General features: G+C 43.6%; 1 protein-coding gene across 15 annotated transcripts in view; it reads left to right on the forward strand.

Moving 5' to 3' along the window:
• The window catches only part of ELAVL2 (ELAV like RNA binding protein 2), a 240280-nt gene that overhangs the window by 179482 nt on the left and 44145 nt on the right, over positions 1-16653 (forward strand). For all 15 annotated transcript variants that reach the window (XM_056520561.1, XM_056520532.1, XM_056520556.1 and 12 more), the window contains one exon: positions 8158-8383. In XM_056520561.1, the coding sequence (XP_056376536.1) occupies positions 8158-8383 (226 nt within the window). The remainder of the gene's footprint in view (positions 1-8157; positions 8384-16653) is intronic.

The following is a 16653-nucleotide window of genomic DNA, read 5'->3' on the forward strand; positions in this document are numbered from 1 at the left end:
ATTTGTTAAGTAACACCAGGAAGGTATCTGTCCTAATCTACCGCAGTAGCCCACGTCTGGGTTATTACATGTTGGATCAGTAAGATGGTATTCTAACGTGTCCTTGTATGGTTGGTGTCCTGTTATATTATAGCCGTCTTCGTCTTGAGTAGCCTGAGGAAATAGGGTGTTATTTGGCCACCTTGGGTCATTTATGTACTTTTCTATCTGGCTGGGTTTAAAAAGATCAGTACTTGCGGATGTCCTGTTAAAACTAACTTTTATTCCTTCTGTGGGGATCGCTCCTAGGTCTAGTATATGTGTGACTACTCGAGTTACCCAGGAACCCCCCTTGAAAGCCAACATTTGTTGTGGTCCTACGCCTGGGCTGCTTAAGTTTCCCTGCCACCATGGCTGCCCCACCCATCCTACTATAGGAATTCCCACTAAGGTGTTCCAGTTTTTTTGCATATCGTGTCTCGTTGTCAGCAAGCATGTTAAGTCTCCCTGAAATAATTCATATGAGGGCACAGGGATAACAAAGTAGGGCTTGCTTTGGGCAGACACGGGCATGGGTGCATATCCAACAATCCTTCGCAGTGAGGTTTTGTGCTAACATTATATGGTGTTTCAGGAACTTATTGTTTGGGTGTCTTTCTAATTCATTATGCAGAGTCACCGTGGGGTGAATCAAAGTAAATAGTCATTAATGCAAATATCATGAGGATTAGTTTCTTCGACAATCTGCCAGAACAAGGCCAGGGCATCATCGGGTACATCTTTCGGTAGGCTTTCAAGGTCAGGGCTGTCTGCCCCCGTTATTACCTCCTTTGGGTGATGTTGGAAGAGTTTAATCCGAGAGGCGTGGATCCAAGATGGGCTGTCTTCCGTGAGGACCCTCGTCACGGCTACAACTGTGTTTGGGGGTCTAAAAGTGAAGTCTCCGGGCTTCTTTCCTTTCGACAGTCTTAACCAGGACAGTGTCTCCTTCCTGGAACTGGTGTGTTGGTTCCTGTGGGAGAGAAGAATTACAGACAACTTTTTGTTCTACTTTATCAAGGGTTTGGATGAGGTCTGTGACATATTGTTCCCTTATCTGGTTGAGGTCCCCTTCTTCTGTTATAAGTGGTCGTTGGGCCCATGGAGTCGGGAAAGGCCTACCCATGAGAATCTCAAAAAGGGAGAGTTTTAAAGTCTTATGGGGGTCATTCTTATTTCTGCGAGTATGTTTGGAAGGACTTGTTTCCAGTTCTCAAAGGTACCCCCTGTGGCCTTTCTTACTTTGTCCTTGACTGTTCTATTCATTCTTTCTACTATCCCTGAGGATTGTGGATGATATGGGACATGGAACTTTGTCTATTCTCAATAACTTCGAGGTTTCCCTAATTAGTTTGGAGGTGAAAGCTGGGCCTTGATCTGACTCTATGGATGCGGGGACACCCCACCTGGGGATGATCTGTTGGGTAAGAATTTGTGCAGTTGTTTTTGCATCTTCACTTTTGGTTGGGAATACCTCTGGCCATCTTGAAAACATGTCCACTATCACTAGTGCTTATTCCTGTTTACCTTTGGTATGTGGAATGTGTGTGTAGTCAACCTGGAGATGAGTGAAAGGGGTGGTGGGGTAATTTAAGTGTTGATATTCTGCCTTGTTTGGGTTGTTTGGGTTATTTCTCAGGCATGTGATACATCTGGAGATTTAGTATTTGACTAGCTTAGCTATTTCTGTGATGTAGAAGTGTTGTTTCAAGAGGGCACGTGGTGGAGATACTATTGTGGCCTACTCCGTGAAATTGAGCAATGAACAGGGGTGCACTATGTTGTGGTATACATGGTTTCCCCTCTTTGCAAATTAATCCGGTTTTCGGATTATTTTGCATAACTGGGTAGATCCAGTCCTTTTCTTCTTGTTCTGAAAAAATTTTTGTAAATCAACTAACATTTGTGTGATTTCCAGGGATGGTTGTGTTAGACATGCCATGTGGGTTTGTGTAGTCACCTATTGTGGAGTCTGAGTTGCAGTTTGTTTAGCTATTTTGTCTGCAAGGGCGTTTCCTTTTGAGATGTGGTCAGTACCATTGGTGTGGGCCCTACAATGGATTATAGCGACCTGTGAAGGGAGTAGTAGGGCTTGTAGGAGATCTGTGACCAAGGAAGCATGAGAGATCTTGTGGCCATCTGCCGCCACAAACCCCCTTCTTTGCCAGATGACCCCATGGTCAAGACCACTCCATGTGCATACCTTCTGTCCGTGTAAATGGTGACAGGTTGTCCTGAAAAGAGTGCAAGCTCGTAAGGCCAATGAGCTCAGCTGCTTGGTCGGAATGGACGTGGATTGGTTTAGATTGCAATATTATATTGGGCAGCATGACAATGGCATAGGCAGCACAAAAGGTAAAATCAGAAGGTCTTGAGCATGAGCCATCCACAAACCCATCAGGTATTGGGGTAGACATCAAGTCGGGGCGGGGTGAGGTCTCATAGTGTAGGGTATAAAGGCAACTATGTTGTTCAGGTAGATTCTCGTGAGGGCCTTTGAGACCTAGTAGTGCGTTTAAAATCGGGGCTGGGCCGGAGTTGTGATTGGAGTATTTGATTTTGAGGTTGGGGTTAGAGAGCAATATAACCTCATATCCAGATAATCTCTGGGCTGTCATGTGTTGTGTGTAATCCCTTGAGGAGATTGATTATGTCATGTAGTATGGAGAGTGGTGTCATGCCCTAGTGTGAGTGGAGTGGCGAGTTCAACTACAAGAGCGGAGGCTGCTAGGGTACGTAAACATGCTGGCATTCCCTGTACAGAGATGGGCATAACCTTTGAGAAAAAAGCACAAGGCCGTAGTTTGCCTCAGTGTTCTTGGGCCAGCACACCCGCCATGGTTTTACAATTTTGAGTAATTAGGTAGACCAAGCAATGGGCTGACCATCAAAGCATATTTCAAGTAATCAAAAGCCTTATACATTTCTGGAGACCATCGTAATAGCTCAGGCTGGCCTTGCAAGGTAGCCTGGTGGAGGGTATGGTCATAGAAGGAACAGTCAGGGATCAATTGTCTACAGTAATTGACCATTCCCAGGAAGGAGAGCATTTCCCTCTGGGTGCGCGGGGTGACCAAGCCCACTATAGACTGGACTCTCTCTCTGGACTGATCTTTCTTTCACCTTTAGTAAGTACAAAACCTAGGTATTCAACCTGTGTTTGGCATCATTGCATTTTCTTGAGTGACACTTTGCCCACATTCAAATAACCATTACAAGAGAGATAAACCATCCTCCAGGGCAGCCTGCTGAGTATAGCTACACAGTAATAGGTCATCCACATATTTTAACAGCACTGAACCCTGGGGGTGGGTGCCAAGGTTTTAAAGTTGTTTGGAGGACAATGCTGAACACAACAGGTGAATCAGCAAATCCCTGGGGCATTCTTGCCCAAGTTAACTGGCGGCCGTCAAAGGAAAAAGCAAAAAGGAGTTTGGTACCCTTGCCTACTGGTAAGGAGAAGAAGGCATTCTTCAGGTCTAGAACACTGAAGATGGCAGCGTCCACGGGTATAGCTGAAAGTAGCCCATTAATGTCCGGGACTAAAGGGGCAATTGGTACAATGAGACTGTTTATGACCCTGAGGTCTTGGACAAATCTTACAGCACCATCTGACTTTGGTACGGGGTTAATAGGAGTACAATAGGGAGACACTACCTCTTCAAGTATGCATTTGGACAAGAACTCATGTATCATAGGTCTTAGGCCATCGATTTTCTCTTTTGAAAGGAAGTATTGTTTAAGGAACACCGGGGTAGCATCAGGTTTTAGAGTTGCCTCATAGGAGGTACAATTAATGAAACCGGTCTCTTAGTCTGAGGTGGACCATAATCCCAAAGGAATTTGGTGACGCTCTGGGTGAGGGTCGAGGGACAGCATGGTCAGTTGGGGGACATGTATAGGGATGAGGTTAGAGTGGACGTGTATCCCTGATGGATCTGCAGAAATGGTGAGTTTTAATTTGGCAAATAGATCTCTTCCTAACAGGCTTACTGGGCAATCTGGTATGACCCTGAATGTGTGATGTACTGATTGTCAATCGTGTAGACTGGTAGCGGTGTAGTTTGGTATGTTCTGGTCAGCACCCCGTTAATTCCCATAGAAGGCTCAGACTTCACTAGTGGCCCTTTGTAATTGTCCCTGTTGAGGATGCTGGAGGTGGCTCCAGTATCGACAAGAAAACCTATCTGCCTGTCATTGACATTGAGCAGGATGATAGGGGAGTCTTTCCAATGTTCTGTGACCTGTGTGTAAATCGGGGTAAATGCCTCCGGGCCTCGTCAGTAATTATTTTGGTTGTTCCAGTTGATTGGGAACCTGGGTGGCAGTTATGGTTGATGGTGTTGTTGTTGTGGGGAAGAATTTGGGAAGGGGTTTGGTTGATCCTGTGGTGGGTTTTGATTATTGTTCTGCTGTCTGGGGCGTCTGGGTGCAGTACAGTCTCTAGCCCAGTGACCCATTTTCCCACAATTATAACAGGAGTTTTGTTGTGGGGATGGCTGAGGATTAGTGTTGGGATCATATGAATGGTTAAAATTACGGTGATCTTGGAATGTGTTACGGTTATTAAATCCCCTGCCCCCGCCTCTGCCCCTAGTCCTATTTTGGTAGCCCATGCCCTGAGTGTAGGCGTGTGTGGTGGTGGTGGTGGTTGCAAGGGGTGTTTTTTTAGTTTCCACAAAGCATCCGGCAGCCTCTTTTTCGAACAAATGTTGCTCGAATTCAAGGATCTTGTCTGATTGCCATGAGGAGACATTTTGTTTTACTGAATGCACTACCTTTTCTTGGAGGTTCGCTATAAAAGTTGAGATAATTAGGGGACTATTGTCATCAGTGTAGGGCAGCCCTGTATCATAACGCCAACATTTTGTAAACCTCTTCCAAAATTCAGTAACTGTTTCACCTAATTTTTGTTTGCATGCCACAGGAATGGGCAGTGATGATTTTTGTTTGAAAACTCTGTTAAGTTCCTCTTCTACTTCTCTCCATATACGCTCTCTACCTGTCTCAAGATTACAGATGTAGTTGTGAGCTTGGGGGTCAGATTGGAGTACGTTTATTGAGCTTACATTTTCCCAATTCCATGTCGTTTGTGTGCACCTATAAGACTATCTAGTATGATACGTAAATCTTCCTGAGTGAACTGTTTACCATTACAAGCTTTCTTCAGGTATTGTATTGTACCTGACGGGGTAATGTTTGGCTTGGGGCAATGTTTTAAAATGGCGTTGACATCTTCTATTGAGATTGGTTTCTTTACTACAAGTTGCCCTACAGTCATGAAGGGGAATGCCCTGTTGGCAGGGGGCCTTGCAGCATATAATGCCCTTGCAGGGGGACTATTTTCACTCCCTGATTCCTCACTGTCCTCCTTCTCCTAATCTTCCTCCTGATCTCTCACTTCATCTTTGGTGGCAGAAGGTTTCTAATCTCCCGTGAACTAACAGGATGTGAGCGGGTTGATTTCTGCTGCTTGGTCATGGATTTTGAATCGTGTTCAGATGTAGGGTAACTACAATCAGGTATAGGGTTGTGTTCGGGTATAACTGCTGCAGAAACCACTAACTCATCTTCCTCGGTGAAAGGGTCTGTAGTGTAAGGGCTGAGGGAAGGATAAAGACCCTGGGTAAGTTTGGGGGGCTTGGGATCATAATTCTGGATGATAACTGTTCTGGTTGGTAGGCGGTTATCAGGAGGGGCAGTGAGTACGGAGTATGGAGGGGGATTTTCTTGAAAGGAATTCGGACTATGTTTAAATAGCTTTCTAGTGTTAGATTTGATCTTAGTCATCGTATGTAAAGGTCTGGATTGTTTGTCATGGAGGGGACCTTTGTCTGGCACGGGGCTGTTACTATTTGTCCAGTAAGGTGCTATTTTTAACCACTGAACCCCTCCCTCCTGCATATACTTCATATCCCATTCGGGATCCCCCGTATAATGGGGGAAGGCATCCCAATCGCCCAAACATAATCCCTTTATCATGTCCATGTGGTACTTATCATTGGCCCCCTCCCTCGGGAATCGGCTGGAGTCCTCCATGAATTCTGACCAACCAGCTATCTCTTCTACCCACGGATTCACTAAGTCCCATCCTGTAGGGCTAACTCAGACCACATAATTTTTACATGTTTGACCGGGAAGGGGAGAAGGATATGATTTAGATGATTTGGAACCCATGTTCTGTAATTGGTGCAAAACTACAGTCTCTGGAGTGGCTGTACTGAACCGTGAAGGCTCCGACAATTCCTCTCAACAGAGTAGGGATTCTCTAATTTAATTGCACCAATCACTGAGCATGCGTGGTATCTCTGAACAAACTGTCACTTGCTTTCACCACATCCCGGGTCAACAAGTTTCCTCTAGCCGGGAGGGTGGGGCGTCTTACAGATGTTCTGAGAACAAGCAGCGTATTATTATTACAGTTATTATTATTATAACAATTATATGCACCTTATACTTATACATTAAGGCAATGGTTAGTATACTCACGTTTCTTCTTAAGCTCAAGGGGGAAAAAGAGAATTTATTAACCCACTAAACAGAAATGCAAGAAGTTTCTTAAGCATTAAGCCAAATTAGACAACAATCACCCTGGATTGTCAGATTAGTCTTAGTTCCTCATTTCGCCTGTTCCCTGAACAGAATTCAATATTGTGTCCCAGACACGATATGAAAGCAAGTAACTGTTATACTTACTGGGATCGAGACGTGGCCAGTGCCCCCCGGGTCGACAATACCACACAAGGATATGGTTCTTACCGTTCCGGAGGACGACCCTCTCGACCCCGGACTGAGCCCCCAGCTGAAAGGTTCTCGGTCTACTCGGTACCCCTGGTACCAGGTCCAATTTGGCTTAAGGCTTGTATTGGCGCCAGGAGAGCGTCTTGTCGGGTGTGGAAAGAATACAAACACACAGGATACCGTCTAATATCACTCTGCTTTACTTTTACCAATTCTTAGTTATATATCATGAGGAAATGACAAAATTGTACAATAGTTACACGTCAGCAGTCAAGCCAAGCAGAATAACAGGATGTACGTGACTTAAGGTCTGTACCCTTATATGGATTGGTGTAACTTATGCCTTGCGGTTACTAGAAAGGAGAACTTATGTCATACAAGGAATAAAAGGATCTGTATATAAATACAAATTTATCAGGATCCTTGCATACTTCACTAATCAGCATAGCTGTCACTATGTGTGTCATTCATCTTTCAGACTCCTGAATGTCTGATCAACTTCTTTGTCATTCAGGAGTCCGAGAAAGCTTTGACTATTTCAACATGCTGGGAGTTGTAGTTTAGTAACAACTGATGCTGCAATGTTTGTAAATAACGGTGTTAGAGCAGTGTTGCCTCCAGCTGTTGTAAAACTACAGCTCCCAGCATGTCCACACATCCTTTATCTGTAGTTTTGCATACACTCAATAGAAATCTGGATACTGGTATGCTTTACTGCCGGTATCCAGTATGCTGTAAAATATAGACTAGTCTGTCTGGCTAAAAGACAGGCGACCCCTAGTGGCGGCTATTTTGAGCTTGAATTTCAGGTGAAAATGTAAAAAAATGTTAACAGGTGTATATTGTGAAATGTCATATTATTAATCCTGCAATATATGAAACATTTTTAACAATGACAGTGCCTCTTTAAGTGTTTCCCAAAGGCATTTTTGTAAGCCAGGTCTGCCCTGGCTTAGGTTTGTGAGCTTTTGGAGGGGTTTGTGTATATTTGGCGTATTTAAGTGCGACTTTTGCACTTCATAAATTCCTGACCACTGTAAAGCGAGGCTGTTTAGTGCTTTCTGTTTAGTCGCATAAAAAAGTACTTTGGCGTACATGAGACATTTTGTGGACTTGACATAAGCGAAAAAGGTCAAAATGCTATGTTAAATCTCTCCCATTTACGATCACGGACTACCTGTAAGACATTGGGATATGAGAGCCAATTTTACCATATTTAACGTGTTGCCACCAGTTACATACAAGTTAAAAGGGACCTGTCATCAGGTTTTATGCTAACAATGTTTCAGCATAGTTTTTTCTAATATAGGCTGTCTGCTATTTTTCCAGGTGATATATTTGCTGCATGCTGTTGCCCTTTATTTTTACTACATAACTGTAATTATATTTCAACAATAGGTGTATCCAGGGGAGTTGGATTCATTCGTTTTGACAAAAGGATTGAGGCAGAAGAAGCCATTAAAGGCCTAAATGGACAGAAACCTCCAGGAGCCACAGAACCCATAACTGTTAAATTTGCCAACAATCCAAGCCAAAAAGTAAACCACACTATTCTGTCCCAGTTATATCAGTCCCCAAACCGGAGATACCCAGGACCACTAGCCCAACAAGCTCAACGATTTAGGTTGGTTTGCAAGTTCACTGTTTCTGATAATGCTTATATTTTAAGAGCTTTGTGTCTTAATTTAACTTGAAGTGTGCCATATGTTATACTGTAAATTTAAAGGGTATTTTCCAGGCATAAATGATTGGTGGCTGGCATCAATGCCAATTAGCTGTGTAGCTGGGTACTGCAGCTTCCCTTCTATTAACGCCATTGGAAGAAGAGCTATAGTACCTTGGTACCACCACACAGTGTACAGCACACAGCTTCTGTTAATGTTCACTGTGAAGTGTGGGGCACCAAACATGGGTGGGGGCTGGGTGGGAGCACCTTGCACAAAATGACTGCCTGTCCTGAGGGTAGGCAATCAATCATTTAAGCATGGGGGAAAAAAACTTTAAGACGCTGGGTATTTTTTTTTTCTAGTGCCCGCTTAGTCTTTCATGTTAGTGTATCATCTTGAGTTTTATTTGATGTAATTGCAAATACCATACCAAACCACTTGACTGTTTATTTTTTTTCTTCTCTCCTTTACAACAGTTTATCTTAGGTGTCACCTCTCCTTTTAGAGTCATAACTGTTATTTTTCCATCCACAGAGCCGTACAGAGGGCTTTTTTTTTTTTTTTTTTGCACATCCAACGGTACTTTTTTGGTGACACCTTTTATTTTACCGTAAAATGTATGGCAAAATAAATATTATTTAAAAACAAGGGCATTCTTTATTACATACAAGGTGTAACCACGTGTTTCGAGGGGGTCTGCACCCTCTTCCACAGGCCCCCCTCATCTGAGGAAGAGGGGTGCAGACCCTTGGAAAAGCGTTGTCGCACCTTGTATGTAATAAATAATGCCCTTGTTTTTCTACTACTACTCTGGAGTTTGACCTCTACACCACGACGGTCCACTACCATCAAGTGCCAGGCAAGTGTCATCTTTTTGCAACTTGGCTGCATGTGCGGTCTTCTACTTGCTAGTAGGCGGACAGTATCTATATAGATTGTTGCTTAGTGTCTGTCCTGCTGCTTATAGTGTCTGTCCCCAAAAGAGTTAAGTGGGGTTGCACAGGATTGCACAAGCTTTCTAGTCCTAGCGACGGGAGAGTGAATACTTTTGCATATTCATTATGGGAGCAGACAGAGCAGGGAGTATTGAAGAGGCAGGGGAACACGGCGAGCTGGCTCCCCACCTCCATTGTGCAGAGTTGTGCAATAGAATTATCAGTATGGAGACGTGTAACTCTAGAACAGGGGTAGGCAACCTTTTGGTAGTGCTGTGCCCAAATTTTTTTTCTAAGTCACTTGGTGTGCCGCCAATATGGGTGTGGCTTGCTGTGGTTGGGGCTTGTCACAGGGTGGGGTTTTTCAGAATTGTCCATATATAGTATTCTCTGTAAGGACCTTACAGTGAGAACAACCATTTTTACTGAGACCTGTATAATACAGACCACAGAATCGGTCCCCACCATAATACAGACCCCAGAATCAGTCCCCACCATAATACAGACCCCAGAATCAGTCCCCACCATAATACAGACCCCAGAATCAGTCCCCACCATAATACAGACCCCAGAATCAGACCCCACCATAATACAGACCCCAGAATCAGACCCCACCATAATACAGACCTCAGAATCAGACCCCACCATAATACAGACCTCAGAATCAGACCCCACCATAATACAGACCCCAGAATCAGACCCCACCATAATACAGACCTCAGAATCAGACCCCACCATAATACAGACCCCAGAATCAGTCGTCACCAGAATAGACACTCAGAATCAGTCCCCACTATAACACAGACACTCAGAATTAGTCCCCACTATAATACAGACACTCAGAATTAGTCCCCACTATAATACGGACCCCCAGAATTAGTCCCCACTATAATACGGACCCCCAGAATTAGTCCTCACTATAATAGACCCCCCAGAATCAGTCCCCACCATAATACAGACCCCCCAGAATCAGTCCCCACCATAATACAGACCCCACCATAATACAGACCCCCCAGAATCAGTCCCCACCATAATACAGACCCCCTAGAATCAGTCCCCACCATAATACAGACCACCCAGAATCAGTCCTAACCATAATACAGACCCCAGGATCAGTCCCTACTGTAAAACAGACCCCAGAATGAGACACCACCATAATACAGACCCCCCCCCCCCTTACATAATACAGACCCTAGAATCGCCACCCACTATAATACAGACCCCAGAACCAGACTCCTACATAATACTAAACCCACCATAACACAGACCCCAGAATCAGACTCCTACATAATACAAAACCCACCATAACACAGACCCCAGAATCAGACTCCTACATAATACAAACCTCAGAATCAGCCCCATCATAATACAGCACTGCCCCCCCCCCCTTTTTTACATATAATTCAGTTGTGTTGTGCAATAATATACACAGTTACAATAGCGGACTCACAATTCACATCTTTTACAGTCGGCGGCATCCTCTTTACTTCTGTTCTCCATCTGGCTCAGTCCGCCATGATGACTTCTTACAGCCAAAACCCATCACTGCAGCATCTGCAGAACAAACATCTTCGTGTCTGCATTTTTCCAGTGCTCTCCACACCTCAAGTATAAAGTGCGGAATTCGGTGAAGTTTATTCCATTCCAAACAGTGTTACAGAACAGGCTACGTTTCAGCGACCTGTCTTCACCTTTAACCATGTGCCGTTAAGGTGGTATGGCGCGGGCTCCCGACTCGAGCCCGCATCATACCGGCCGGCCCCCAGCTGATTCTTGTAGCTGGGGGCCGGCGTTAATAGCCGACATGCGGCGATCGCCACGGCCGGCTATTAAACCTTTAGATGGCCGCTGTCAAAGCTGACAGCGGCGTCTAAGGGTAACTTTACTCCATCCTTGGTCCAGTGGTGTGGATTTTATGCAACCACATTGATCTGTGTGAGGAATCAAATGATTCCTCCTAAAAGTCCCTTAAGGGGACTAAGTGTTAAACAAAACAAAAACAAAAAAAAAGTTTAAAAACACATAAATTAACCCCTTCCTTATTAAAAGTTTAAATCACAAACCCCCCACCCCTTTTCCCAAATTCCATATAAAAATATATAAACATAATAAAAATAAACATGTGGTATCGCCTCGTGCGTAAATGTCCGAACTATAAAAATATATTAATTAAACCGCACAGTCAATGGCGTACGCGCAAAAAAATTCCAAAGTCCAAAATAGCGTATTTTTGGTCACCTTTCATACCATAAAAAAGGAATAAAAAGCGATCAAAAATGGTACCAATTAAAACTTCAGATCACGGCACAAAAAAAAAAAAAAAAAATTATACTAACCTGTACACAGAAAAATATGTTATAGGAGTCAGAAGAGGACAATTTTAAATGTATTTATTTGCGTGCATATAGTTATGATTTTTTCCAAAAGTAGGACAAAATCAAACCTATATAAGTAGGGTATCATTTCATTCGTATGGACCTACAGAATAAAGAGTTTCAGTTTTACCAAAAATGTACTGCATAGAAACGGAAGCCCCCAAAATTTACAAAATGGTGTTTTTTCTTCAATTTTGTCGCACAATGATTTATTTTTTTTCCCATTTCGCCATAGATTTTTGGGTAAAATGACTCATGTCATTACAAAGTAGAATTGGTGGTGCAAAAAATAAGCCCTCATGGATTTTTAGGTGCAAAATTGAAAGGGTTATGATTTTTAAAAGGTGCACCCTCCCGCCTGTCACCTGCACCCCCTTTCCCTCCACCTCTCTCCCATTCTACTTCCTTTGTTCTTACCTCCACCTTCCCTTCAGAATTCCTATCTTATCCCATTTCTCCCATAATTCCTTATTTCACCCCCCCCCCCCCCGCCTTGCCTCTTTATTTCTTTAATTTACAACCTCCTTACTTTCATCTATCCCTCTCTTCTCACCTCCTTCCTATCTTTTATCCTCCTTCCTTTTTTGTCCTCCTGTTCTTCATACAGCTTCCTTCCATCTTTCTATTCTCTCCATCATTCACATCCTCACTCCCTTTTTCTCCATTCTTTCATTTGCATCCATTCAGTGCCCTTTCTGTGTTTCTTCCTCCTTTCTAGCTGCTTTCATCCTTCCTTCTTCCCTTCCTTCCCAACTTTCTTTTTCTTTCCTTTATTCTTTCCTCCATCCTTGCTTTATCTTTTATTCCCATTCTTTCTTCATCCGTCATTTTTCCTTTCCTCCCTGCCCATCTCCCTTCTTTCATACCTTCCCTTCCGTCACTCTTGTGCCCCTTTCTTCTAACATTTGTCCAGGTATTTAGTTCTATAAACAAAGAAAGTTGTTTATTATAGTCACAGGGCCTCCTATAAACACCACACATTCATCTTTTGGGCTGTTTATATGTTCGGGCATCCTTCCTGGCAGGTCTCTGTCTTCATTACCCTACAAAGAAAAGATGACTGTCAAGAACTAAAACACCTGCCAGGAATAGATCTGAGGACTCATTGTATCCCCCCAAATCATCTTCACCTCCCCTGCTGATGCCAGGGTGATTAAAAAAAAAAAAAAAAACTCACACTTACCTATATCGCAGGAAGGGATCTCATCAGCAGCACAAGCTGGTTGCGTTCTTCTCCCGTTACTCATTGGCACCTGCACTGCGTGAGGGCAGAGTTCACAGGTCTCCTCTCAGTGAAGCTGCAGGTCCTGCGGCTCACTGAGGAGGCTTTGGCTGTGTGTGCGCGCCTGTGCGCACACAGCTTAAAGCAGTGCTCGCTCTCCTGGGGATCCGGGACAGGTGTCCCGTATCCCCACTAGCAAGCGGAGGGAACACTTCTCCGCCCGGGACGCGTGCCAGGGGTTGCCGACACCTGCTCTGGAAGATGTATACTGCACTTTATTAAAGAATGAAAAATAAATGAAGATCAGCTGGTCGTTTATACTCTACTGGAACAGTGAGTTTATCTTTTCTATGTGTATGCTAGCACTGCCTTTGCGTATATAGCCCAGGTACCTTGTACACTGCATGTTTGGGAGCTAAGAGTGGAGCTCCACACCTGGTGATTGATTGCAACACCATAGAACTTGGCTCATTGAGTTATTTTATTGGTATGTCTTGTTTTTGGGGAAACACGGTAGGTTTAAGTAGCAGTTACCTGTTAGATAGATGCCTCCCCTCACTGTAGGTTGTAGTGTCCTTGTAGGTAGATGCCCTGCCCCCTGTAGATAGATGCCCCCCTGGCAGCCATATACTTTTCTGTGCTCCATTGCTCATCCCGTCTGTGATCCACTTCTATGGGCCATAGCTCTAAGCAGTAAGTCCCCCAACCAGAGAAGCAGTGGAGCACAGAAGTTGAAGATACCTGCGGCAGATGCTGTAGGACTCCTCTTCAGTAGTCAAGTCCTCCAGGTTTCCCACTGCTGCCTCTCCTGACGCATGGGCATAATGATGACGTAGCGCCGAACTTGCATGCTTGCGGCAAATCCCGCTACGCTAGCTCTTGGCATCCATTGCTTTCTTAAAGTGTCAGAAGCTGCTGACTCCAGCGGACCCCATCAGATGTGATGACTCCTCTCCCTCCCTCACTTTGCTGACTAACTGCTTTCGGGAGCCTAGCGGCCCTGCTCTGTGACCGTTTTCTTTCTGGTTTCATGCTGTACAGACACACACACTGATTATTGGAGATTGCCTGTACTCTTGTACAATATGGTAAGTGTATAACTTAGATCAGTGTTTCCCAACCAGGGTGCCTCCAGATGTTGCAAAACTACAACTCCCAGCATGCCTGGGCAGCCTTTGGTTTGGAAACTCTGACTTAGATCTTCTCATGTGTGTGTCATCCTTAGGCAGTCCTGTAATGCTGGGACTTGTAGTTTTGCAAAACCTGTAGGCACACAGCTGAATGCAACACTGCTGCACAAAGTTATCCAAACAGTGTACCTCCAACTATTCCATAAGTACAACTCCCAGCATGTCCAGACATCCTTTGACTATCCAGACATGCTTGGAGTTGTAGTTTTGCAACATCTGGAGGCACCCTGGTTGGGAAACACTGATCTAAGTTATACACTTACCATATTGTCTTTGGTGGTAACTGTGTTACAGCAGTGTTGCTGCAGCCTGTGTTCCTCCTGTAGCCTTGTCAATAATCCATCTCGTGTCCATGACCCTTGGACACGCTCATGCGGCTGTGGGACTCATCAGTGTCACAGAAGGTATGGGGACCCCTAGTGCTGGGATTTTCAAAGGCAGTTTTCTTTAATAAAATGTGAAAACATTTTTAAGTATATTAGAAAAACTATTCTTTTGCCAAGATGTAAATAAGTTTTCATCTGACAGTGCCCATTTAAAAAAAAAGCAAAACTGATCTTTTTTTAATTCATACCACCTCCAAATGGAATAGTGCTCAGTGTCACATGTACCCCAAAAATGGTAACAATGAAAAAATTAATTTGTCTCACAGAAATATTTTACAACCCATCTTGATCCAGATGAATGGAGGCATACTGGGTATACTGGATATGTTTGACGCATGCATAACTTTCTTAGCACGTAATCAAACATATACAGTGGGGCAAAAAAGTATTTAGTCAGCCACCAATTGTGCAAGTTCTCCCACATGAAAATTAGAGGACTTTTTTTTTTTTTTTTTTTTTTAATCATAGGTATACCTCAACTATGAGAGACATGAGAAAAAAATCCATAATCACATTATCTGATTTTTAAAGAATTTATTTGCAAATTATGGTGGAAAATAAGTATTTTGTCAATAACAAAAGTTCATCTCAATGCGTTCAATAGTTTTTATTAAGGTACTTAAACACAGGAATTGCAAATACATGTTATGTCATTTTAGAACAGAAAGTAGGTACATACAGGTGTTCAGCATTAAAATTGCAATAGCGCATCACTAAAGTCGGTCCTAGGGGAAGAGTTTCCATAAGGAAAAAGGAATGTAAAATAAAGGATAACTAAGTCATCTTACCAGATGTAACAGATTTCCCTGTATCAATGCATTTTGTAAATCAGAACATCACTCGAGGGTGCAATCAACCAGTAGGTTATCTGCTATCTCCAACTCAATCTATGTGTAGATATGTACATATTTAAGTTAAGGTGTCTTCCTAGGGTGTCAGTGGAGTAGTAATACTACAATACTGTGGAAGATCAGTAGTGGTAGCAGTGTGGGACAGTTAGCTTCCAGTTGATAGTGGAGGTAGGCAGGGATGGACATGGCGTTGATGATTTATGTCACCAAGATAGAGGGGTGGGGGCGTATGGTCGCATAGTCAAATAGGTACAAAGTGTGAGGATTGTTCCCAGAGTCGCCATCTAGTGGAGAACTTGAGCATATTTCCCGATCCTCTGGCTATGATATGTTCAAACGCGTATGTAGTCTGAATTCTGCTGAGAAGTCAAGAGGGTATCGTCGCTGACTTCCAGTGTCTAGTTAACATTCTGTATAATTAACATCATAGAAAAAATACTAAGTCCCTGTGTGTAGATGGGATACATGACATATCTATAAAAAGTAGCAAGGATTGAGGAGACCAATCGACTGTACTGAGGAGGAGAGAGTTGAGTAACTTCTTGACTGCTGTCCAATAGGAGGCAATCAAAGGCAGTACCAGAGAATGTTGGCCAATGTGCCTCTTCCGCCGCACACACGCCAGCATCTGAGGACCCAGGGTATATGCGGGATAGTCTGTCTGGTGTAAAATACCATCGGAGTAAAGATTTGTAAGCGGATTCAAAATGTGATGCACATTGGAAGGCTTTCCTAACATTTCTGAATGCTGTTCGCCACTCGTCCTCTCCTGCCGTGAAATTAAGATCCCTTTCCCAAGCTCTGAGTGGATAAGTTTTCCTAAAATCGTCCAAGTTAGTGAGTGCAACGTATACCGGTTTTAGTCCCTTTTGAGATGAAGAAAGATAGTGAAATGTATATCTGTCTATCCCCAGTGTGGATGGTTGCAGGGCTTGGAGAAAGTGTCTAACTTGTAAATAAATAAAGAAATCCCTGTTAGGGAGGAGATATTCGGCTCAGCTCCGAGAAGGGCCTGACACCATGTACATCTAAAAGATGCTTGGAGAGTGTGATACCATTGGACATCCACCCTCGAAGATCTAAGTTCGGAATTTGTGCTTGTATCAAGGAGAGAGGCATGTCTTGTGAGACAGTAATTCCTCTGGGAACATGAGATGACAGGTAATACTTCCATGCACTGTATGAGGCCCTGACTATTCGGTGAGACAAATGTGGTTCAGGGAGCTTCCATAATGCTAATAACATTAGCTCCCGCAAAGTTATGGGAT

Source organism: Hyla sarda, chromosome 1 (assembly GCF_029499605.1).
Source record: "Hyla sarda isolate aHylSar1 chromosome 1, aHylSar1.hap1, whole genome shotgun sequence".
Classification (NCBI taxonomy): domain Eukaryota; kingdom Metazoa; phylum Chordata; class Amphibia; order Anura; family Hylidae; genus Hyla; species Hyla sarda.